Source organism: Papilio machaon, chromosome 8 (genome assembly GCF_912999745.1).
Source record: "Papilio machaon chromosome 8, ilPapMach1.1, whole genome shotgun sequence".
Taxonomy (NCBI): Eukaryota; Metazoa; Arthropoda; class Insecta; order Lepidoptera; family Papilionidae; genus Papilio; species Papilio machaon.
Window position 1 is genome coordinate 1,183,789 of NC_059993.1, and position 24,616 is coordinate 1,208,404.

The 24,616-nt window shown below is 31.8% G+C and overlaps 1 protein-coding gene across 1 annotated transcript; it reads left to right on the plus strand.

Moving 5' to 3' along the window:
* The first annotated feature begins 5,282 nt into the window (after window positions 1-5,282).
* LOC106719836 (acid sphingomyelinase-like phosphodiesterase 3a) lies at window positions 5,283-24,008 on the plus strand. Its single transcript, XM_045678997.1, has 10 exons — window positions 5,283-5,420; window positions 19,157-19,306; window positions 19,861-19,926; window positions 20,472-20,625; window positions 20,807-21,012; window positions 21,895-22,061; window positions 22,269-22,467; window positions 22,602-22,711; window positions 23,233-23,405; window positions 23,680-24,008. The coding sequence occupies exons 2-10, from the start codon at window positions 19,237-19,239 to the stop codon at window positions 23,888-23,890; spliced, it is 1,356 nt and encodes a 451-aa protein (XP_045534953.1). The 5' UTR covers window positions 5,283-5,420; window positions 19,157-19,236; the 3' UTR covers window positions 23,891-24,008.
* The last annotated feature ends 608 nt before the right edge of the window (window positions 24,009-24,616 follow it).

The following is a 24,616-nucleotide window of genomic DNA, read 5'->3' on the forward strand; positions in this document are numbered from 1 at the left end:
CTATGCATAATTTTAGAGTAGCGCAAAATCTGGAGCGATGACCTAGAAAATTCAATTTGGTAGCGGCCGCGATTCACGCATTCTAATGTGCGATGCCGCAGCGCGTTACAAAATCTAATCAAAGTTTATGGTCTCCTTCGCGGCTGAGACCCTTAGGTTTGCTGTACACGAACTATTTCAAGCATTGGACAGAACCAACTTTACTGCCGGTAGCTTTTTTTGAGGGGACAATGCTACCGTCAGAAGACTGAATGCTCGAAGTTTGTCGATAACTTTAAGCTGGCCGTCTATGGCTGCCCTTAGCCTGGGAATGTAGTGAGTGCTTTGTACGAAGGTGATGGAGCGGTGAGAAGGAAAAAGTATGCCCGAAACTTTAAAATTAAAGGAAGAAATGCTTCAAAATACGAAATGTCGGTTGCTTTTAGTAAAAAGGAAAGGAAAAAAGTTACAAAATTCTAGGTTGGATCTTAAAAGAACAACTTGCAAACTCACTGATATTCTATTGACTTGTACATAACTTTATGAACACTTTTGCTAAGATTCTAAAAGTACATATCAACAGGTGTACTTTAAATCAAACGAGAAGATTGTAAGAAAATTATAATATTTAGACTAGCAAATATGGACTTTTACAAAAAATTGCCAATCTTCAAATGGTACTCTTAACTAGAAGGTTGAAAATGGTATAAAAGGAACATTCATTATTCAAACAAAGTCGAGGCCTATAGAATGTTCATAAATCGCATTAAAGAAATATCGCGTTATGAAAATTATAACAAAAATAAATTGGGCTCCTCAAAAATGTGACCTCAAATACCTGTTAAAGAAGAAACCGGATGTTAAATTTGTGGTACCGGAAGTGCTGAACGTACGGCGGCACATTGTTAATGAGGGCCGGGGGTCGCGGGGCGCTGCGAGGGGTGGGGGTTCGGAGTCGGGCTCAGGTCATTTTGAAAAGAAAATTACGAAATAAAAAGCAGTGAGGTGGAAGAACGATGTTATGTTAACGCGCCGTGACCTTTTTATACAATTGTTAACAGAGTTGTGCGCAACGCTTGGTATCTGCCTGAATTTGTTAATGTAATTAAATTTGAGTATTTAATTTTGATTCATTAAAAATTAAAATCTTTCAGTGATACTGAGAAAAATATATTTAATTTTTAAATATTTAATTTAAGTCGTTTATGATATAATTTTATCGCTTTCTTGTAAATGAACTGAGAAATATACATTTACTTCTTAATAACATTATAAATACAAAAGTTTAGATGTATGGATGGATGTAAGTTTGTTACAAGGTATCTGCAGAACGGCTGCATGGATATTGATGAAATTTGATGTAGAAAATGCTGGAAGAACACATAGGCGACTAATTAAGTTTTTTTCTTTAAATTCCGACATCTAGTTGATTATTAGTCTTTTACCGTCTTTTTAAAATGCAAAATTTTAAGAATTTTCTTTACGTGGTAACACAATTGTTGTTGAAAAAATAATTGGGAGTTTTACTAAATAGATATGCACTTATTAATCTATCCTAAAAGTATAACAATAACATGTTATTAATCGGTATTGTTCAGTACTAAAAAGAGAAAAAAAACTATTGGAATATATTCAATATAATAGGTATGCTTGACTGCGGTGAGTATCAATTATTTTTGTACATAATTGGTTACGATGGAAAAAAAATTACTTTACTAGCGTGCTATTGTTTCCAACAATAACAACAAAAGCCTCGGAAACTGTTTAATACGATTAATCTAAGCATGTTTCGGTCATTTTTTATAACACTCGCCGTCTTTATAAAGCTCCTTTTTTATAGAATAAATATTAAGATTGACATTTTCTTTTCAATATTTCTGAGACAAAATAAAATCAATTTTCTAGTCTATTTATAAATGTTCTTGAAAACTTATTTGACTTTGGAACAACTTAATAATCGGGCTATTTTTGTACTATCTATATATATAAAAGAAAGTCGTGTTAGTTACACCATTTATAACTCAAGAACGGCTGAATCGATTTGACTGAAAATTGGTGGACAGGTAGCTTAGGACCAGGAAAAGGACATAGGATAATTTTTACCCCGTTTTCTATTTTTTATTCCGCGCGGACGGAGTCGCGGGTAAAAGCTAGTTATTTATAATTCGTCGCTCATAATTCTGTTATATATATTTTTTGTTGTTATTAAAAATATTATTTTAAGCCAAACTTACATTCACACATATTTTACTTTATTTATTGAAGCTATAAATTATTTAATACCATCATTAATGAACCGTGTAATATTAAACTGAACTTTAAAGTTTAAACTGAACTTGACATTACTATTTTAATAACTTATATCAACTCAACTGCAAATAAACTTATTTTTATTACCATTTTTGGTAGTGTCAATAACAAACTATGTACGAGAAAAATGTCTAATATTTTGTTTTCAGTAACATCTCCACCATATATTTATATAACTCGACTAAAATAAGACTGCATACGGGAACATTTATTATTCCATAAGGCTACGTATAATAAAATGGGAGCAAACAATAACTCTATCAAAAATGAAAGTCCCCTCAAGCGTGACTTGCTATCGAGTTGTGTGTTCGTCGGCTGGAAATTGTCGCGTGACCGAATTGATTATCACACTATAAACACAGGGTTAACAACCAAAGGCTGGCTCTTTACTAAGAAAACCTTTCGAAATTCACCTTAGCTGCTTGTTTCGAGCCAAATTCAATTTATGTCATGCCGGACTTTGGAATGGTTTAATATTAATTGCATGTCAACAATGCGGTGTTGAGTATTACCGATATTAGAAATCACATTTTAACTCAGCTAAGTCTTAGGACATAAAGAGATTTAGAATTATTAGATAACTAGCTATCGCCCGCGACTCCATCCGCATGGAATTAAAAAAAAAACTTAATAAGTAGCCTATGTGTTCTTCTACATTCTTTTTCAAACATTTATCCATCCATCTAAACATTCGCATTTATAAATTTAAATCGAATAATATTTCGTAAAAGTATGAAACACATTCAATGATTTTTTTTTACTACAAAATCGTAAAAAATCTCTGGTATTAATTTACGAAACTTTAAGTATCCGCCATTAAAACGCATTGTTTAATCTATCTTTTAGTACACTAATAAATAACTATGTTACTAACACATTTATTCGACTTATCTAAAATGTAAAAGGGTAACAAGATTAATTTGCTAAGATCCGCATGTAAAATGAAAATGGTGTTTTGTGTAGCGCACGCGTTCTGACCGGAACCTAAATAATATTACGTGCAAACAACATTTATTATGAACTAACCTACAATGTTTATTTATATTATCTTTATACACCACTAGCTGTCGCCCGTGACTCTGTCCGCGTGGAAAAAAAAAACTTAATTAGAGCCTATGTGTTCTTTCAGTCTATATTCTACGTCTATGTCAAATTTCATCAAGATCCGTTGAGCTGTTCTGAAGATGTAAAAAACATCCATCCATCTATCTATACATCAAAAGTTTTACAACCAATAAATAACCCGAACACTATTTAAATTTGAATTAGATTTTTTTGAATATCGAACATCACTTAATTATACCTATTTTATTCATATTTTAATTTACTAAAATAAAACTGGCGATAAAAATTAGGTACTTATGTTATTTTACCGCCTTGAGTTCACCATCAAGGCGGGATGAGAAACGGATATACGGCATAAAAGTTTAACTTATATTGGGTGCCGTATATCGTTTCATATTATTTCTTTTTATTACTCTAGATGGCGCCTTTGCATTTAGATGTAGCACTCGAATACTTTTCATCAATCTCCTCAACGTGGTTCAATTTTTGTATTATAAAATCGGTATAGACGTTTTTCTTACGATTGCGAGTTACGTATCGAGATAAAGCTTTAAATTATAAAATCCGCAGTGATTTTTCAATAGAAATAGTCAAATGACCAGAAATGCAATAAAACACTGAATTTAGTTAAACTAATTTTAACAGTGGTAGATGCCAAAAACAAAGAAATACCACGACCATACAGAAGACAGGCATGAATTGGAAGCAATTCCGAGGTTCGTCTGATGAGTATACGTACCGGAGGCCTAATTTTAGTCCCTTTTCTCTTCCCAACCTTTTATGATAAGGAAAGGATGTGAAGAAGGGGGCGTATCCTCTTTCTGTGCGTCCCTTCCTTCTACAATCAAAGGTAGGCAACGCATTTGCAATTACGGACGTCTTTGGGCAGCAGTCGTTATTTGGGCGAATTCAGGCTGCTTGCACTTTTGCCACCTTATGAGATATAAAAAGACTACTAAATAAATTAACATATTGTATTTGATATTTTTGTGTTTAAAATCACTACTCAAATCATGACCCATTAGATTATTATCGTAGATTCAAAGACAAACATAATCACTAGTATAATAAATTAAAAAAGTATTTCCAAGCAATCAAGCTAAAGTATTGCAACTTTTGTTTAACACTCGGAACATGAGCTTTCAATAAACTAGACAGCTTCCGATTGGTTGCGCAGGTAATCACTTAACTTCCACTCTATCAAGACTTTATATCACATGAATTACCTTGAGATTAATCCCTCGATTAAACGTTGATTGCTCCCACACGAGACTGTACGAGAGAATCACTTCGCTTGCTTTATATTGAGATGTTGTATCAACACAATACTGAAGATTACTTATATATACTACCGCTACTATTAAACAAATGGTATACTCAAAGTGCAACTGCAACCTCTCGAAACCCAAAAGGCCAGTTTTAAAGAATTAGTTTGGTTTGAACTTTCTTCGCAGTGTTTTTAGGTTTTTTTTTTTTTTTAATTTGTAACTAGAAAAACTGTAGATTGCAAACTCAGTACTTATTCAATTTTCAGGAATGCGTCGGCATTTTTGAGTTACGCCAAAAATATTTTATACAGTTGTTGGGTGACTAAATAAATAAAGAGAGTTTATTAAATATATTAAAATAACTTATTTATTTAACGGTTTGTTTTATTGAGAACTATAATGAAGTGCCAAGTTAATTAATAAATCAAAGCGTAAAGTTAAATATAGAAGCAATAATTGGTCAATTGAATCAGTTGGTTAGAGCTTCGTGCTAATAGAATCAGTAAAGCGAACTTTTATTCAACACTGTTGAGCTGAACACAAGTTGACATTTATGATGGTTCTAGTGCATGACACTGGCTGAAATTCAGCCCCCGCTTTTCAGCCACGAGCAACGCGTTCGGATTTCGCACCTGAACGAACGCCATTCGCCGCCGAGTCGTCGCGTCGAGCGGTCGTGTAACGGTCTAACATACGCGAGTGCGTGTAGACGTGCTTATGTTCATTTAGTGTTTTATGTTGGAACTTTTTTTGAAGAAAAAACGGATGTAGCAACATTCAATAAACATGGAATTATAAGTAAGTATTTTAAATTATTAAGTATTTTTTTCGGGTGTTAAAATACGCACGTTTGAAGCAGTAATTATTTTTTTTTAATAAAACATTTTTAATGTAACATTACAAGTTACTTTAACATAACTTTAATAAAACAAAAGTTCAGCAAGTCACATAAGTTTTTTGAAATCAAAGAAATTTTGACTCTATAATCATTTTGATGGGACTTACAACTCTTCTACTTAATCCATTTTACGTAAAGTAAAATAATTAAAAAAAATCAAAACACATTTTTTTGCCAGATGAATACTTTGATCCTATTAGCGTATTATTTGTATATTATTCGAATCATTCGTGAAGACCCGACTGCAGTTATTTTCCCGGATTACGTTTTACAACGACGTAGTTTTTTCTTAGTAAAATCGGTCCATTAAACAGATGTCTGGAATCCTAACTATTACTATGTATAATAAATAAAACATATAAACCTCGTGGATTTCCACTATCAAAATACAAATGCAAAAACATATTGTAGTTTCGTTCATTGACTTTGAAAACAGAGATAACAGTATGATTTTGCAGAGCTGTAAGTATTACACTTACGGTTAGCATATTAGAATCGTCTCTATATTAAGTATATATAGTTGTCGTATTTAAAAAATGTTCCTAGCTAGAAAATTTAGACGGAATAAAGAAAAAAAATATACAAATATTTATACAACAAAATGATTTCATTTCTCAGTAATGAAGCTCAGAAATTCAATGATAAAGTTTGTTTAGAATCAAATTATGGCAACAATAACTAGAGTTCGGCTTTTGCTCGACCTCAGTAAATCTGAGGAACGTAAAGGGAGGGGAAAGGAAAATGTTTTGTGAAACATTCCAATATTAATGACATTGAAAATATTTTCTCTGTTACTAATACCAGTATTAAATAGATTTTCTTTTCATTTAATTATATTTTTGAGATATAAATAAAATCTACATAAAATAAAAATACTTGAGCCTAGATTGAAATCTAATTACATATGTTTTTCTGCTGTGTTTCAAAAGCAATGGACACATTTTAAATGTTAGTATAATATCCTTAGGACGCTAGAAACAATTTTTCCCCTTAGAAATGTGAACAATTATACGAAAAATAACTGATATCAGGTAAAAAACCGCTTGGACTGTGACATTCATTATTAAGGCATTTGACAACGCGTAAGTTTATTTTGACAGAGGAAGGGACGCACAGGAAGGGCTGTGCTCTTGATTGTCTCTTTATAATATACTAGCTGTCGCCCTTGACTCTGTCCGTGCGGTATACAAAAAAACTTTATAAGGAGTCTGTGTTCTTCCAGACTATGTTCTACAACCGTGCCAAATTTCATTAAGATCCGTTGATACGTACCGGAGATACTTCCAAACAAACATCCATCCATCCATCCATCTATCTAAACTTTTGCTAGTAAGGTAGTAAGTATTAAGATAAATAATCAAAAACGTTGTTTGTTTGTCGTAAAACTATCTAGTCATATCTGTACAACATTACGGTAAGGTTAAGTTAAGGCTTTAAGTTAGGTTAAGTAATAAGTAATACTTAAAAGGATCACTTCATTTTTTTTTTTATTATACCAATTCACTTTATAAATTACAATATAAGTAAGTGGTTTAGACCTTTCATCGTATCTTATATTTGTCTGTTGTACGACCCTTGTAATATAATAACATGACCAATAACATTACTTTGTCAGCAAGCGACAAATATTACGTATAATAAGAATTCGAAACGAATTGCTAGAGTCTAGAGAAATACATTTTTTGAGGTTATGTAACTTCTATTGATTACTAGATTACGGCAACATATTGCTTTTGAACTAATTTCGCCAAATGCAAAAAAAAAAAGATTAGATTGATTTTTAATATTTCTCGATAAAAGTAAAGTAAAAGGATACGTAGATGTTTACTTTTTAACTTTAACTTAAGAAATCAATATGAAAATATAGTTAACATAAGCGTCATCATCGTCTTTACATTTTTCTTTTAATTTTTGAATATCTTTTTTAATATATTTTGAAACATATGCTAAATTGTGAAAAACGACAAAATACTAATCGTGGGTTTTTGAGAACAAGATCTTAATATTAAGCTAAAGGTCATCCCGATCATTATCTTTGACAAAACAAAGATAATGTTATGTTTTAAATAGAGATTTCGGTCTCAGAAACGATAAATGACGTAATTATTATAAGTCAAATGTATAAATTTCATAGTAATACATTAAAAAGTTACGTAAAATAGCACTCAAAAGTTTCATTTTAATTAAACGCTAGTTCATTTTGACATGTGAGTAGGAGTAAATGAAAATATTTGCTTTGAAAACAAACTCGAATGTAGAGACAGTTTGAGTTGAAGTTTGCAGTTTGAAGCTCAGATTAGAACAATGTGTACCGTGGAAACCGAGCATCTGAGTTCCGAACTTGATCACGATCCAGCGGTTGCAAATTTGAGACACTATTTACTGTACTGGTAACAAATAATAGCACAGATTATGTTAATCATTAGTTGAGGACATTATATTCAAAACTAAAAATCAACATTAGATCTCGAAACTTTTTATGCATTTTTTATCCACTTTTACCCTACCAAAAGATCGCAATAGCAAAAGAAAAACATAAGTTAGTGTTTAAATTAATTGAAATAATTTTCAAAACGAACAAAATCGAATTTTAATTTCGACCGTTAGTCTAACGACCATTACATTGTAGTAAAGATAATTCTAACTCAATACAATCACGTAAAAAAAAAAACTACACACGACTTTCTTAACCTTAACGTTAAAACTCCGAAACCTTTCCGAAAAGGTTTAGATTATTTCTTTACAGGCAAAACATACAAAATGTTAATAAAAAAGTCTTTAATACATTAGGTAAAATTGAAAACAACTTTTCAGAGTTATTAGTAAATTGATTCAAAATTTTCTGTTCCATTAATTTACCTTTTACACGCCCACATTAAAACTTCGTATTTTATAACAGAACTGATTAACCTTTACACGGTATTAAGTTCATGTGAGTACTGTATAAAGTATAATAGATATATACTATACTAGCTTTTACCCGCGACTCCGTCCGCGCGGAATAAAAAATAGAAAACGGGGTAAAAATTATCCTATTTCCGTTTCCTGGTTCTAAGCTACCTGCCCAACAATTTTCAGTCAAATCGATTCAGCCGTTCTTGAGTTATAAATAGTGTAACTAACACGACTTTCTTTTATATATATAGATATAATATAATTTTGTACATCAAAAATGACTTTTTAAAAGATTTCCTTGAATTCTCAGAATAAAACATTATAAATACTATGACCGTAGAGAACTAGACTAGACGAAAATCCACTGTTGTAATTTTACCATTTTTCACGGTGCGTGGGTAAGGTATAGATCAATCGATAAAGTCAATAATACATGTGTATATTATATTAACATTCACGGCTGTAGGAACATATACTGATTAAAAATTTACACACATAAAAGCACACAAACAAGTAAACTTAGAACTAATTCGTTTTTATGTTACAGGTCTTATCAGTTAAAAGTATGTTAGAATTTAATTTTTTATCTTAAAATAATATCAGCATCTCTGTATAACGTTGCAAATATTTTAATGTATAAAGTTAAGCAACAGAACTAAATACCTTTAAACGTTGCAGACAAACTATTAAGTGGTCTAAGATATTCAAGAAATTTAATAGAAGTATATTGAACTAAGAATTTTGATGAAAGCTTCTTTGACCTCATCTCCTGGCTAAATTAGTTTTAAATTGCTTGTATTATACGAAATATTTTTAGAAGATGTCAAAGAAAAATGTACATGAATTTACTTAAGGATGTAGTTAACTTATATTAGAAGTTAATTGATGTAACGTATTAAAATATTATTAAAAAAATAAACTATCTAATGTCATAATTAAAAACATCGTCGTCTCAATTTTTCCAGAGACAATGAAAGGGATTATAACATATATTGCTTTTTTATATAAACTCGAAACACACATTAAATAGCCAAAAATATTTTTTTGGCTATTTTCACCACCCGTCCCTTAGAATCATAATGTCGTTTTCACCAATGCATAGGTATTACCTTAGTTGATAATTGTGCCTAAGATTTAGGGAGACCCTTAATCAAACACCTATCCAAGAATACTGAATAAGTTGGTTGGTAAAAATAGCCATTATTGTTGTTATGCACCATAGATTATACTCGTATATTTTTTGACTTGAACATAATATTTTTTTTTACCAAAAGGTTACAAACGAGAAAACGGCCAACTAGATTCGCCGAAATAGTGAGGCGATCATTGCCCATAGACATCCTCGAATGCAGTTGCGTTGCCTACCTTTAATCAACAGAGAAGACGCGCAGAAAGAGGATCTTTCCCCATCTTCCACCAAATCCACTTCCCCTTCCCATCCTTTCCTAATAAGAAAATGTGGTAAGGCTAAGAAGATTAAAATTAGTCCTCTTTCTTCTTTTGATTCTAAGAAGATTAAAATTATATTTATTTCACATTTATGATTAGCACATTTTCTATTCAGGTTAAAAGGAAGCCTAACAATTTGCAACTAAATCTCATTTACTAGTCTTACAATAAAATTACAAAGGAAAAAAGAAACATACTTTACATATATAAAAACTTAAGGTTTTTGTTGTGATAATATAAATCAAACTAGTTTCACTTTGTTTTTAATTTATTAAATTACGTTACAATCAAATATTGTTTGAAATGGAAACGCAAATTACATTTCAAGTTGCTTTAGAGCTAATAATATATCTATACAATATTAGTATGATACTACTTTAAAAAAAATATATAAGACTGCTTGTACTCCGAAAACACTCATAGGTACAGTACTAATCAAATGATAGGCTAATCGTTGTAAGAATTCTGTTTTCACAGATATCACGCTATTAAAAACTATTAAATTTAAAGATATACATCGAATCAAATGACAGACTGTTTGTTTAGTTCTCAATGGAACGGACATATGTAGATACTTACTACTTCCTCAAGAACACTCACGTAAAATATTATCTACTTGTCAGTAGAGCAAAAAAAAAATCACGAACAAAGCAACGAGAGACTTTCTTAAGTAATTACTGCATAACAATGTAAACAGAAGCCAATAACTTGCGTACGGTTGAACAAAGTCATTCCTTCCTCATTCGCTATTTGAGTTGCGGCTCGCGAACTCGCCAACCGCACCACCAAGCTACAGAACAATTTTAGTTTTTAATCTCGAAGCTGAAGTTACCGTAAAACTAATTAAGTGTTTCTTTTTCGTTTCCTCTCACCAGACGTGCTTTTATTAATTTACAAGCTAAGGACAAAGTTGCTTTATTAACTGACGTGGAACTAATTATTGTAGAAGTGCTCAGTTTGCAGTTCTTATCCAAGATATCTAGCTTAAGTCTGGTAATAACTTCGTCATTTTCAGAGTACAACTCATTCATGTTTTATTCTGGAACTAAGAATCTAGAAGATTTGCTGGTTAACATTTATGTATATTTATTCACTTTTTAATATCCTGATGTTCAATCAAAGATCTTTTTTTAATATACAAGTTTTATACATGTATAATTTAGTTATAAATATACCATTTTATTTAAGCTAGCTTTGTGTTGTATTCTTTTTTTTCATACCATTATTCGTTGTAAATGTTCTATATAATCATTTAATAATGTAAAAGGTTTTGTAATAATACCATAAAATAATAAATTACGGTCTATTTTCGTTCAAAAAGAGGTTGTATATGTGATTGAATCATCTATCCAGGTATAATAATAAACTATATAACGTAACATCTAAAAACAAAAGGCCGTATCCGTTGTTACGGTCGAAAGGGTTAAAATACTCAATGGTTGCTATAAACATTATCCTCGTTCAGTGCGCACAAGACACTCCCAAGGGTTTGCGTTAAAACGCGGACTATCATTAAGGAGAAGGTAATAGCTAAATTTGACAGCTTTTATCATTATGTTCATGCCTTAAATTTGGTGGGCTTCGGGTGGGTTTTTTTATTCGATTTTTAACCGTACAGACTTGACTTTTATGTACGAAATGGATATACTTAATTCATTATTTTTTAATATTAATTAATTTATGGATAATTATTGGGTGAAATGTTTTCGATTTGATTTTCTAATTACGTAATGAAACGTTTTGTTACAAAACATTCTATTGTAATCTGCATTCCGCGTAACTTGCTAAATAGCCCATTCTAATTTATTTATTTATTTTAATAAATATAAAAAATAACATACGATTCAGAAATAATTTTGCTGCAACATAAAACCAGTGGTGAATTTCTAAAACACTTGTTTACGTAGCCTATTCGAAAAACTCATCGAGAGATCAAAGCAATAGCGATGTTCCAACAAACAAGGGATTTAGATTCTATACAAACATCAAAAATAATCGATTTATAGCGCAGTAGACACTTATAGATGTCTCATAATAACATGTCAAAGAGTAATTAGGAAAACAGACACGGTAACTCGTATTATTTTTGTCCTAATTGGACATATGAAAACACCTCCATGTCAACTATTACCGACCGTAATTTGAAGACCCGGCGCCTTGTCATTACATGAAAAGCCCTCTTTAATTACAAACTGTTGGTTTACTTTACCTTAATAGTTAAGAAGCTAATTTATAAAAATATAAAATTAAGCTCATTAAATACTAAATCGTAAGGCACTTAATATAAGTTTGAAATTAATTTTTTTGGTTTATTTTATTCTATGAAATAATTAATAGCGAATTTATTTTAACTTACTATGAACAAGACGTTTAATGAACACACCTTTAATATTATCTAAGGATTCTTAGTGGCCATTTTCACTAAGCAGCTAGACAAGGGACTGTAACCGCGCACGGTCTTCGTTTTTTAAAGCAGTCTGCTTTCACGTTAGTGGATATAGACACGGGACTCCATACATGAGCAAGTCTATAAATTGATATTGGATAAAACTTTGTTATACATACATGAAAGCATCCTGACCTGCCAATATGTTTTACAAGGTAACCGACAAACGTTAAACATTCATATTCAAATTACCTCTCTTATTAAACCCCCTAAAAATCCTTAATCTAATTTAGTCCAGTCCATTTTCCGTATCTTTTCGCTGTGATGAAATTAAAATTTAACTCACCCCCCACAGTAATGTACGAGTGCGTCCTTAAAAGGGAAGGGGCTAGCGTGAGGTTATTATGTATTCCTCCATGAGTCCTTTCTGTTTTTGTCACTCTCCATGTTATTATAAGAGACAATATATCCCAGTTCGCTCCGCTAAAATATAGCAAGGACAAAAGACGTATTCAGCTTTTGAATTTGTATTTATACGATGTTTTTTTTTTTGATGCTGAGATAGATTTTTTGTTGAATTTAATATCATATGGAAAATGAAAATATATTTTGAATTAAAACAATATCTTACTTTGGTAATAAAATTATATTCCGTATTCGTAGATACGTTCTTTAGTCACCAATAATAATAGTATTATTTTTTTGAACAAAGAATTTTCTAACCAATATATAAATTATAAGAGTAAACATAATTTTATGTGTTAAAATCACGCTCTCGTTAAAATTTTTCAAATATATTTTCCAACCAAAATTCTCATGCAACGCCTGATTTCGTATCCATATCACGAAAAGCAGACCCATTAAATAAGGTAAAATGTACATTAATTACTGGGTAAGCAATAAATAATATAGTTTAATAGCTCTTATTAAGTAGCACGTTCATTGATTTAAACAAGGTGAGCATATAACGCAAGTTTTTTTCCAGGGGTCAAAAACATTTTTGATCGATGACTTCATGTAATTGTTGCCGGCAAATTGTGAACTTCTTACATTTATAATTTCTGCAGCTGTATTACAAATTTTTGACTATTTGACCTGCTATTTCTCGTTGATTTATAAAAAACTAGCTGTTGCCCACGACTCCGTTTGCGTGGATTAAAAAAAAACTAATGAGTAGCCTAGGTGTTACTAACTAACTAATTATGTTCTACATCTATGCCAAATTTCAGGAAGATCCGTTTAACCGTTCTGGAGATACCTTCTAACAGATATCCATTAATCCATCCACCTAAACATTCGCATTTACATTAGTTAAATTACGAGTATTCCGTTTACAATTTGTCGTCAGTTAACAATATGTCTAGTTCGATATTAAACTAAAAAACTTCACGATCTGTATGTAACATTAAAGCATGTTTTTCTTTAAACAGTAAAAACATTACAATATTCGACGTGTTACGTACTCACCATGTAAACACATTTACCTTGCACGCTTTAATATGATACACGCATGTGAAGTATATAAAACCCTTTTTATTGCATGTACTTTGCGACACACGTAAAATATTAGCCGGGTTGTATTTACAAATGTGTCCCTTTTACGGACTTCTCTTATTGGGTTCGGTAGATTTAATTTGATTTTTAGGTTTTATTGAATTATTCATTATTACACCCACTCTATGTGATAGGGATTTATCTGAAAAGAAATTAAAAGATATGTGTGAAGTCAATCCGCACTAGGCCAGCGTGGTTGAACTATAATCTAGTCACCTCTAACTTAGAGTATGTTTCGAGCCCCTCAGTGGGGACGTATTGTGTAGAAGATGATGTTCTAGGAAAGAAGCAAGGAGTTTTTAAAACAGTATTTAAATCGATAATTTTGTGCCGTCTTTTGGTAAACAAATCATAGAGAAATCGTTTACAATTTTCATAAATATTTTCTTAAAACTTTTTATTCAATCATTTTAATTCAACATTTAAAATGTTTCGGCTTCTTGGTATTGCTAGTTTGCTTTGTAAAATTTTATGTAAGCAGAGTTAATATTTATCAAACATTTTCGTTATCATTTCAGTATCATCAAGGTTTATTCTTTGAAGAAAGTTATCTTTAAATAACAAAAAGATAAATTTTTGTAAAGCTCGACCGGTGAACAGAGTTATAGAAGTATTGTATAGTTCCTTTTTTTGTGACACCACATTCAAAAAGTGTAATATTAAAAGTTAAAAATAGATTTACCGAAGATGGTTTACACTATTCCAGTACAGTAGGACAGTAGTACTGGCCTGGAATGAATTATTTAGCTCAATGGCGCTAATTAGTGTTAACATTACGTCAGTTAAACACCAGCGCTGATTTTGAGTGGATTACTGTACTGTACTGGATTAACGTAAACCAGCAACAAATCAAATTACAGCAAGAAATCAAAATAACAAAATAAAACAAATGCTAACATTTCGTTAGAACATAAAGTCAAATCACCGACAAGAATAATATTGCAAAAAAAAGCTCTTAATACTGTTTGAACTTTTTAATGAATGAGCTATGAAATAAAGTTTTACCTCTAATGTAGAACAAACATAAGGGAGGTGAGGTCTCAGGTGTGTCGGTGTCCATGTTATTTATAATTTAAGTCCCCATCTGCGTACTCAGTTGATATTACGTTGTTAAATATAGACTATGTCTATGTGGAACCTTGTATCATCAATGTAAATGAGAAAGTACAATTTTTTTTTTTTTCAGGAACTTTATAAACATTAAGGTAAATGTACCAGTAATTGACATTACAGTAAGACTAAAATGTATATACATTTAGTTAATTATATAATAAATCTATATATATAAAAGAAAGTCGTGTTAATTAATTAATTAAGAAACGGCTTAACTCACGTTTGATCGTCCGGTGACGGCACCGACTAGTTGATGTCTCACGAAAGTCGTGTTAGTTACACTATTTATAACTCAAGAACGGCTGAATCGATTTGACTGAAAATTGGTGGGCAGGTAGCTTAGAACCAGGAAACGGACATAGAATAATTTTTACCCCGTTTTCTATTTTTTATTCCGCGCGGACGGAATCGCGGGTAAAAGCTAGTTTTACATATATAAGGATATTAACCGTGGGTTTCTGAGACCAAAATCCCCGTTTAAAACGTATTTTTTATCTGTTTTGTCAAAGATAAGGATAACGACATGTTTTACATAGAGATTGTATCTCAGAAATCAACAGTTAATGGAAACAAAAAATTGTAGACAATGTAATATAGAAAACACGTAAATACGACAAACAAAAAAACTTTTTAAATATATAATTAATTAATGTAAGTTATTTAATTTTCCGATTTTTAATAACTTATATGGTTATTAAAAATCCAAACAGGTCTTTAGAATATTCGGTCGAGAAAGCGCTAAGTTTTAACGTATTGGGAAATTTTTGTTTTATCGTCTTGGGCTATGTATGTCTTAAACCGGAAGTTTCTACACGTGTAAGTAGAATTACTAATTACCACTTCCGCGGTGTGTTAAGCTTACGTTTGCAATGAACTTCGCGGAGTTAAGTTATTTATTTAGGAAAGTTAAATGTTACAATAAAGATGTAATATGAACAGAGTGGGTTTTAATGCCACGCTCAGCTGTTTAATGGTCACAGAGAAAGTCACTAAGTATAGAGTTAATACCGAAAAACTACACTCAGGGACTTCTAAGTTTGTCATTTAGTATAAAGAATTAAAAAGAAATAAAAATATCATCATCATCATCATCATCATCAACAGCCTTTATCTGCCCACTGCTGGGCATAGGCCTTTCCCAATGCCTTCCACAGTACGCGGTCCTCCGCCTTTCGAATCCAACAACTTCCCGCCGTGCGGATTATGTCGTCGGTCCACCTGGAAGGAGGACGCCCCACACTCCTAGTCCCCTGCCGTGGCCTCCATTCTAGGACCTTTCTCTCCCATCTGGCGTCGTTGGCCCGACATATGTGACCGGCCCATTGCCATTTCAGCCTACTGACTTGGAGAATTATGTCGAATAAAAATATAACATAACAAAAATAATACATTATAGTTAACAAATAATTTGTGGTTTTGTACTGAATGCTTAATCAATATTGTAATTTTAGATACAATTAATGATAATCCGTTTTGAATAATATTCAAAGGCAACTACGTCAATCGACGTCAGAATGAACGTTCGTTCGTGAATGTATTTTGAAAACAAAAACTGGAAGCTCTTTATATTATATTGACGCAATAATTTCAGTCGACGGCTGATCTTATCATTCATATCTTTCCTTTATTAAGGCATCAAAGGAGAAGCAAGTCTTTCAAAAACTTTACAATACCTACTCCAATACTTTGTGAAATAACTTGAATATGGGGGTAGACTAGAGGGTGGGGTTACACTGATATAAAGAGCATTTTGAAGCTTTTGTATAACTTGTAAGGGAGAACAACTTCCTTCATATTTTGGTAAGGCTCAATGAATCGAATTAAATTGACAGACTGTTTATTAATGGGACTTTAAAGAAATTCTTGAAATATTTACGAAAAGTTGAATTAATTTTTAATCTTGAGTTTCGAAAGGTACGACGTCAAAATTGGAAATCATTGATTATGTAACTACATTAATTTCATGAGAAGTATTGATTATTACGTCAGCCCTTTTCATTTTCAAGGATAAGATAAATTAGTAAATGGATTGTAACCGTCAATCATAATTCATAATTAATTAAATTTATTATAAATGAATGAATAATCAAAGCTTCAATCAATTTGGTGGCAAGGTCAAAATTTAAAACAAACTATTTCTGCCGTGATCAAATAATTTTATTTTAAAACTAGCTGTCGCCCGCGACTCCGTCCGCGCGCAGTTAAAAAATGGGGGGGGGGGGGTTATGAAAAATAGATGTTGGCCGATTCTCAGACTTACTGAATATGCTCACAAAATTTCATGAGAATCGGTCAAGCCGTTTCGGAGGAGTACGGGAACGAAAACTGTGACACGAGAATTTTATATATTAGATGATGTTCATTGTACTAAAAAAAATTTGGTACATACGATGACGTTATTATTAAACTATTTACTTTTTTTCGCTTTCAGTTAATTCGTAGTAGATATGATTTTACTAACATAGTAAAGAAAATAGATATATAACTTAAGGTAGAGTCAACAAAAATCTCATTTGCACTCAAACACAGGCAACATTTGTCCGTCTATCTCTTGCTACAGAGGTCGCTAGTTGAGTGGAACAAATTAACGGTGACTTAAGTCATATACTGTAGCGATTTTTGTAAGTCAATGTGAATATTTCATCGTGCATTAACTTAAATGGACTTTGGATCCATGTAGAAGTTGAAAAAAAAATTTAAAAATATAACTGAATCTTATTAGCAATTACATATTATTTAACAAATAAAAAACAATATACGTTTTTAAAATTTTACGTTTATAATTATTAAATATTTATAGTACCATTTTACCGCGGCTTCTCCTTCAAGAAAAAAAAAATAAGTATTTAATGTATTCTTCCAGACTATGTTCTATATCTATGCCTAATTTTATCTATATTCGTCGAGGCGTTCTGGAGATACCTACTAACAAAAATCCACCAATTCAAAAACATTCGCATTTATAATATTAGTGAGATTAATAAGATTGCAATAAGTCAAAATGAAATATGATAAATTAAAAAAATAACTTTAATATTGTACCAAAATTAATCCAGTGGTTGAACCGTCTCATGTCGAGTGGTCATTTGTCGATCACACTGACCGCTTGGAGAGTCCTCGTAGAGACCGTATTTATATTTGTGTTCTGTCTTCTCACGACGGCCTCATTCTTGTATTCGAATTACATCGAAGCTCTGCCACAACGACTTAACTTTTCAATTTTATAAATTATGACTTTAGTTTATTTTAATTTTTTTTTTTATTTTGAATTATCATACTTATTTAATTTTATTTTATATTAATTTAAATTTAAATTTAAATTTTTGATCCCACAGTCAAATTATTTTATATAATTTTGTGGGACATAGTTCTATTGTAGGTTATCATTGTATTGTAAATAAATAAATAAAAAAATAATAATAAAATAATATTTTACTAAGATAGGTTAAATAATTTCTTGGTTTTCCATAATTGCTACAGTAAAACATTTGATTTCTATTTTTTTTTATAATGTTCATTTCATGTATGGTCCTCAGTCAATTAAATCACAAAATCAGCTTTTAAATTCTTATTTTGTAATAAACACAAGCCAAAGTTGGCTCGAGTTTTTAATTTTAGACGAGTATTAATTTTTTCTTCCACTTTGTTTTCAACATGATTCTTTGAAAAAGAACTCATTTGGAAATTGTGTACAGTCGTTCTATAAAACCACTCGTTCCAGTGCCCGGAGTATTTAAGTTTAATTGAAACTGAGCTATTTACTAAAGAAAGAACAAACAAGCCGCCACAGATTTCTATTTACGTAACAGCTGCTGCAGAAATAACGGACAACTGTGGAACTTCAGATACACTTATAAATTTTATATGATTTTCTGTAGAACAAAGCTTCGAACTTAGGTTTTTTACAGGAAAACTTTTGTTGGTTGGAAAATACCGCAATGCACGTAAAGTTGACAGAAAAATATTTTCAGACTTGAATATATTTGGTTTCTTATATATCGATAAGATTTTTTGGCTTCATAAAACATATTCATTAATAAATTAATTTTACGGTATAAATAAGTTCCATTCAATAGAAAATAGTGCGATAAATAATATTGATATTTCGAAAACTAAATTAGAAATTACAATAGAATTTTAAAACTCTGGAATTTGAGTATCGAAAAATAACATATTTTAATATTGTTTTTTTTTTTTTTTTAAATAGAATGCTATGAAATTTTAGTTCTTTTATTACAGATTTTTTGAACACTGTACAATGGTGACGTCACAAGAAGAGCGTACAACTGCAGACGGTATCCGTCATGTAACAACTTAACATGCATCCTAATAGTCTAGCCTTGTATATAACTAGCCTGCTATGGCTTAACTTGATAGATGCTAAAATTGGTAAGTTTATCCTTAAGTCATTTAAAAAAAAAAAGACTACTTTTATGAAGGTGCACTTCACGAATCCAATCCCCACTTTTCAAAATCCAAGCGATGTTATATACAGTCCGAAATAGAACGTATATGTACGTAACTATATGCCCTAAAGACCTAGCTGTCGGTCGTGTTATAATATAACAAAGAAATTAAAATCAAATTTGGAAGTAAATTTAGATGAAATCTTGAGGAGCTATGCAAGTCTCTTTACTTAAACTTTAGAAATGTGTTCGTTTCGTTTTAATTAAAACATAAAGTATTAAAATTGTGCAGATTCCTTTTTCTATCGATATAATGAAATTAAAAGATTTCTTTTCAAGTAAAACTTAGTTTCACGGAAAAAAAGCTAGTATAAATCTAAAGAACTTTTGCAGTCCTAGTGGAATTATTCATTAAAAACTTTATGATGTCCTCATTAGTAGTTTTTCAAATGAAATTATTTATTATCCTTATATTCCATAAAATGGGAATAAGAACGGAATTAAAACTTTAACGCTTAATTTGAATTTGTTTTGCAGGATACTTTTGGCACATCACAGATCTTCATTATGACCCATTTCACAACTCTCCGGAGTTTCATAAAGGTATGCTATTTAAACAAAAACTTTTGCATTTTATTTAATATTTATATGTTTAACTAGCTTTTACCCGCGACTCCGTCCGCGCGGAATAAAAAAAATAGAAAACGGGGTAAAAATTATCCTATGTCCGTTTCCTGGTTCTAAGCTACTTGCCCACAAATTTTCAGTCAAATCGATTCAGCCGTTCTTGAGTTATAAATAGTGTAACTAACACGACTTTCTTTTATATATATAGATTTATATGTTTAATTTTCACTTAATTATAATGATTTACTACAAACATAATGAATGTGTGTCCTAAATGGACACTTAGTAAAAATCCTTACAAATACAAACAATGTTAAAATGATGCAAAACAGGTACTATCCCAATTACAACGAAAAGGTACTCCGATACATTAGTATTCTGAAAAATGATATACATTTTATTTTATTTTTCAATAAAAGAAAACCTAGAATTCGTAAAAAAGCACCTCACGTGTGATTTAAATGAGTAAGTAATGATACAAAATCGTACATAACTTTTTCTTAAATTCATTTAACCAATAGGATGCCGTCATAACCGTGCGAATGTGGAGCATAACCATCGCAATGGTCGACACCGCGACCACACGTGTGACAGCTCATGGCCGTTGATACAGAGCGCCGCTGCTCTAATGGCGGAGAGACATCCCGATACATTGGAGTTCGTACTTTGGACAGGGTTAGTACTATCAAATTGGTCTTGTAGCTTTTATAGTATGCGAGTAATACAGTAGGTAATGGTATAAAATCGTTTATTTAATTATCCAAAATTAGCACTACTTTTTTAACAAAACATCAGTCGCCATCTTTTATAGAATTAACTTTAATCACACCTTACTTAATAAGTTTATTTGTCTTAGGGACATCCTTTCATCTTCAATGGAACACTTAAGTGAGGAAATCAAACTGGAAGCAGTTAGAAATGTGACCGATATTCTGAGCAGAACATTTAGCAGTCAATTCGTGTTCCCAGCGTTGGGACATAATGATCCACCCCCGTCGAGGAAGTTGGTAGATATGTGGATGCAATGGTTACCCACGGAAGCATTACAGACCTTTGAAACTGGTAAGAGAGAGTTTTTAAAAAGTTATAGGAACAAAATACCATAATATCTTGCATCTTTGCACTCGGGTAAAAGAAAACTTGAGAGGAGTCAAGGGACACCCGGATGGAACGAAGTTCCTTTCAATTAATTAGTGAAGGAACCAATGTTTATTCTATGAATAAAAAACTTAAGTCTTCACAAGAAGTACATTTTATTTCTATGAATTTTCGTTATATATTGCCACGTCGTTGCCATGGTGAAGTAGCGCTCATTCGTCGATAGCAAAAAGTGTCGTGACAACTTTTCGTAATAATTTTTTCCGTGTAGCCCCCTTTCACAACGCGCGATAAGGAACTTCGTTCCAAAAAAACTTATCATAGTTGCTTGTCGAAAAAACATACAAGTTACATATGTTACACAACTAGATGGCGTTCTATACGCACGTCAGACATCCGTTTTGTAGTTTTCTCTCAAGCGTACAAACAAAGCGATTCGCTTCGTCGTCTATAATACGCTGCAAAGAATCGGAAAAGCTTGTCTGTTTCTATGATTACGACGTGTCTATCTTAGAGAATGAATACATCGTTGCTAGTTCAGAGCTATTTAGATTATTAGATCACAGCCATTTGAAGCGTTGTAGCGGAAACTAGTTTAATGAACCAGTTAGAAAATCTATGCTATATACGGTAACGAGACTATAATCTAATAATGTCACTTTAATACTTTAAAATATATAAAAACGACCTTATTATTAAATCGAACCGTTTAAAAAACCACAATATCACACCCGAAGCTCCAAAAAATAATCCATGTTGTCATTTAGCACAAACCAGGCGCACATCTCTATCTTCTTCACGCACATAACACATAACCAAGTGTATATGTTATTAACTTTCTCTTAGGTGGTTACTATACAATAGAGCAGTCTCACAGCAAGCTGCGCATCATAGTCCTGAACAGTGTGCTGTGGGCGGGCGGCGCGGCACGCACGGATGGCCCGCACCGCGGCCGCGCGCAATGGGAATGGCTCGAACATGTCCTAAGCAAAGCCAGGCGGAAAAGTGAAATGGTAAACAAAAAGATTATTATGTGCTAGAAGAGATCTTGTTACTGTTGTTAATTTGAGAATGTATTTTGAATCTTGCAAAAAAAATTCTGACTGGTTTTATAATTTTAGAGAGAGAGAAGGTTTACAACATAATGTACATAGAGTAATGATAATACCTGAGGCACTTCTAACTTCTTGCAGTACACTAATTAAATTTTCCATCAATAGGTATATTTAGTAGCACATGCAGGGCCAGGTGTAGAAGAGCGTCACAACGCGGGCAGCGCCTCTGCTGCGGGCGGTGGTGAACTCACTCCCACTGCTAATGCACGATTACTGCATGTCATTAGAGCATTCAGTGATGTCATAGCTGGACAATTCTATGGCCACCGCCATGCTGATACGTTCCGACTTATTTATAGTGAAGGTATATTGTAATTATTTTTTTATAATTTAGTTTCGAGCGACTAAACTAGATGGCGTTACAGTTTGTTTAGAACGCGATGTCAAAATTTCAGTTTTACAATAATTAATGGTATTAAAAAAGTAATTATTTTTTAGGACGACCAGTGTCATGGGCACTTCTTGCTCCATCATTGACGCCGCGTGGTTCAGGAAGTATATCAAATCCAGGGTTAAGGCTTTACAAATTTGATTCTAACACAGGAAAGGTAATTACGAAATCATTACTTGTCAATTTATGACTGTAAAATAATCAAAAACTATTGGAAACGCTAGTCTTTGAACTACAAGTTGAGATTAACACGAATTAGTATATATAATCATAGAACATACTTAGGACATTACTTGCGAAGTGTATCGACGGAAGTTCAGCAATGAACGGTGGATGGACTAAGTTGCTAAAGCTGTATTTGAACAGCAGTGTACCTCTTATTTATCTAAATGTTTGCTAAATCAACTAAACTACGGTATTAACAAGAAAGTCAATAGCGGCTTCAGACAGTTCGATGTTCAATATTGAAATGATTATCCAGAAATAACTATGTAAATGAACACAAAATACATATTACAGAAATAGTAATCTCTAGCGCACTCAAAGGATTATTTTTTTACAGGAGCGATAAAAACAAATTTCACTAAATATCTTGTAAGAAAGCTATAAATACATGTGGCCTTCGCCCTGTCTTTAAATTTATAAGTCTATGTCTACTAGTATCATGTAAAATTTCAGGTATTAGACTACACTCAGTATTATTTAGATATATCGAACACAAGAGGAGAGCTGCACTGGGCTATAGAGTACAATTTGACGCAGTATTACGGTCTGAGAGAGATTAGTGCAACTTCATTAGAAACGCTCGCAGAAAGAATTCGAAATCACAACGACCGGACACTTTTTACGAAGTAAGATGTTGATATAATTTTAATAAACTTTTTTTTACAAACAATAGACAGACTCGTATAAATTTGTTATGATTAACGAGATTATTATTTTTCACGTATCAACTATATTTTTTTAACTAAGATTTTGAATAACTACGAGTAAATGCAAAATTATAAAGAAAAAGTGTAAGTTGTCAGATCAAGTTTTTAATCTGAAAAGATGTAAAATTGTGATAGCGATTATGATTATCTTTACATATTTTGTCGTTGATTTTTTATTAATTTTTTTATACAGGTACCTTTCAGCCCTTCGTGTGCGCCATACGCCTGATATATCGGAATGCGACGGTGCCTGCGTACACGTCCACTACTGCGCTATCACACGCGCCGACTACCACGACTTCCGGGCATGCGTGCGTAACCCCGCTTCCGCGCTGGCGTCGCGAGCGCCACACACTTCCGCTGCGGTTATATTATACGCTATTCTTATAATCATTTCATCTTAGGTAAATTGTGTTTAAATTTTCTAATTCAAGAAATGTTAAAAACATTTACCACGTCGAATCGAAATCGAATAGATAATTTTTTTATTTGCTTTTTTCAGCTGTGTAGAATTACTGTTTATTATGGGTATGATATGGAAGTTTCTTTTAAAAACAATCGCGTTAACAAGTCTAGGACCAATAATTCTATTTGAAAAATTATTTAATTCTTTATGATATTCCGTTACACTTCATGAAATATGTGATGCTCATAATAACCTAATTTTAGTAATCTAATTTAATATTGTATTTAGTATTTTTTATTAAGTGTACAGTGAGATTTTAACCTTAATAAAACTCTGTGTAAATGTTTACCTGAGCTGCTTTGTTTCGTAGTATTATTTATTTAAAACAAGGTAGAAATTATATGTAAATCATTAATGGTTTGTAATTGGAATTATTTATTTCTATGTGATATAAAACATTTAAGATGTAAATAGTGGAATATAAAATAAATCGTAATGTTTAATTATTTGTTTTGTTATTTACCCGATATTTCTTATATATTATAAACTAGCTTTTACCCGCAACTCCGTCCGCGCGGAATAAAAAATAGAAAACGGGGTAAAAATTATCCGATGTCCGTTTCCTGGTTCTAAGCTACCTGCCCACCAATTTTCAGTCAAATCGATTCAGCCGTTCTTGAGTTATAAATAGTGTAACAAACACCACTTTCTTTTATATATATAG

Excerpts from the sequence above, each read along its gene's own strand:
- LOC106719836 (XM_045678997.1), top strand. The coding sequence starts at position 19,237 with ATGCATCCTAATAGTCTAGCCTTGTATATAACTAGCCTGCTATGGCTT. Across the intron at positions 19,307-19,860 it reads CTTGATAGATGCTAAAATTG|GATACTTTTGGCACATCACA; the intron begins GTAAGTTTATCC and ends TTTGTTTTGCAG. Across the intron at positions 19,927-20,471 it reads CTCTCCGGAGTTTCATAAAG|GATGCCGTCATAACCGTGCG; the intron begins GTATGCTATTTA and ends TTTAACCAATAG.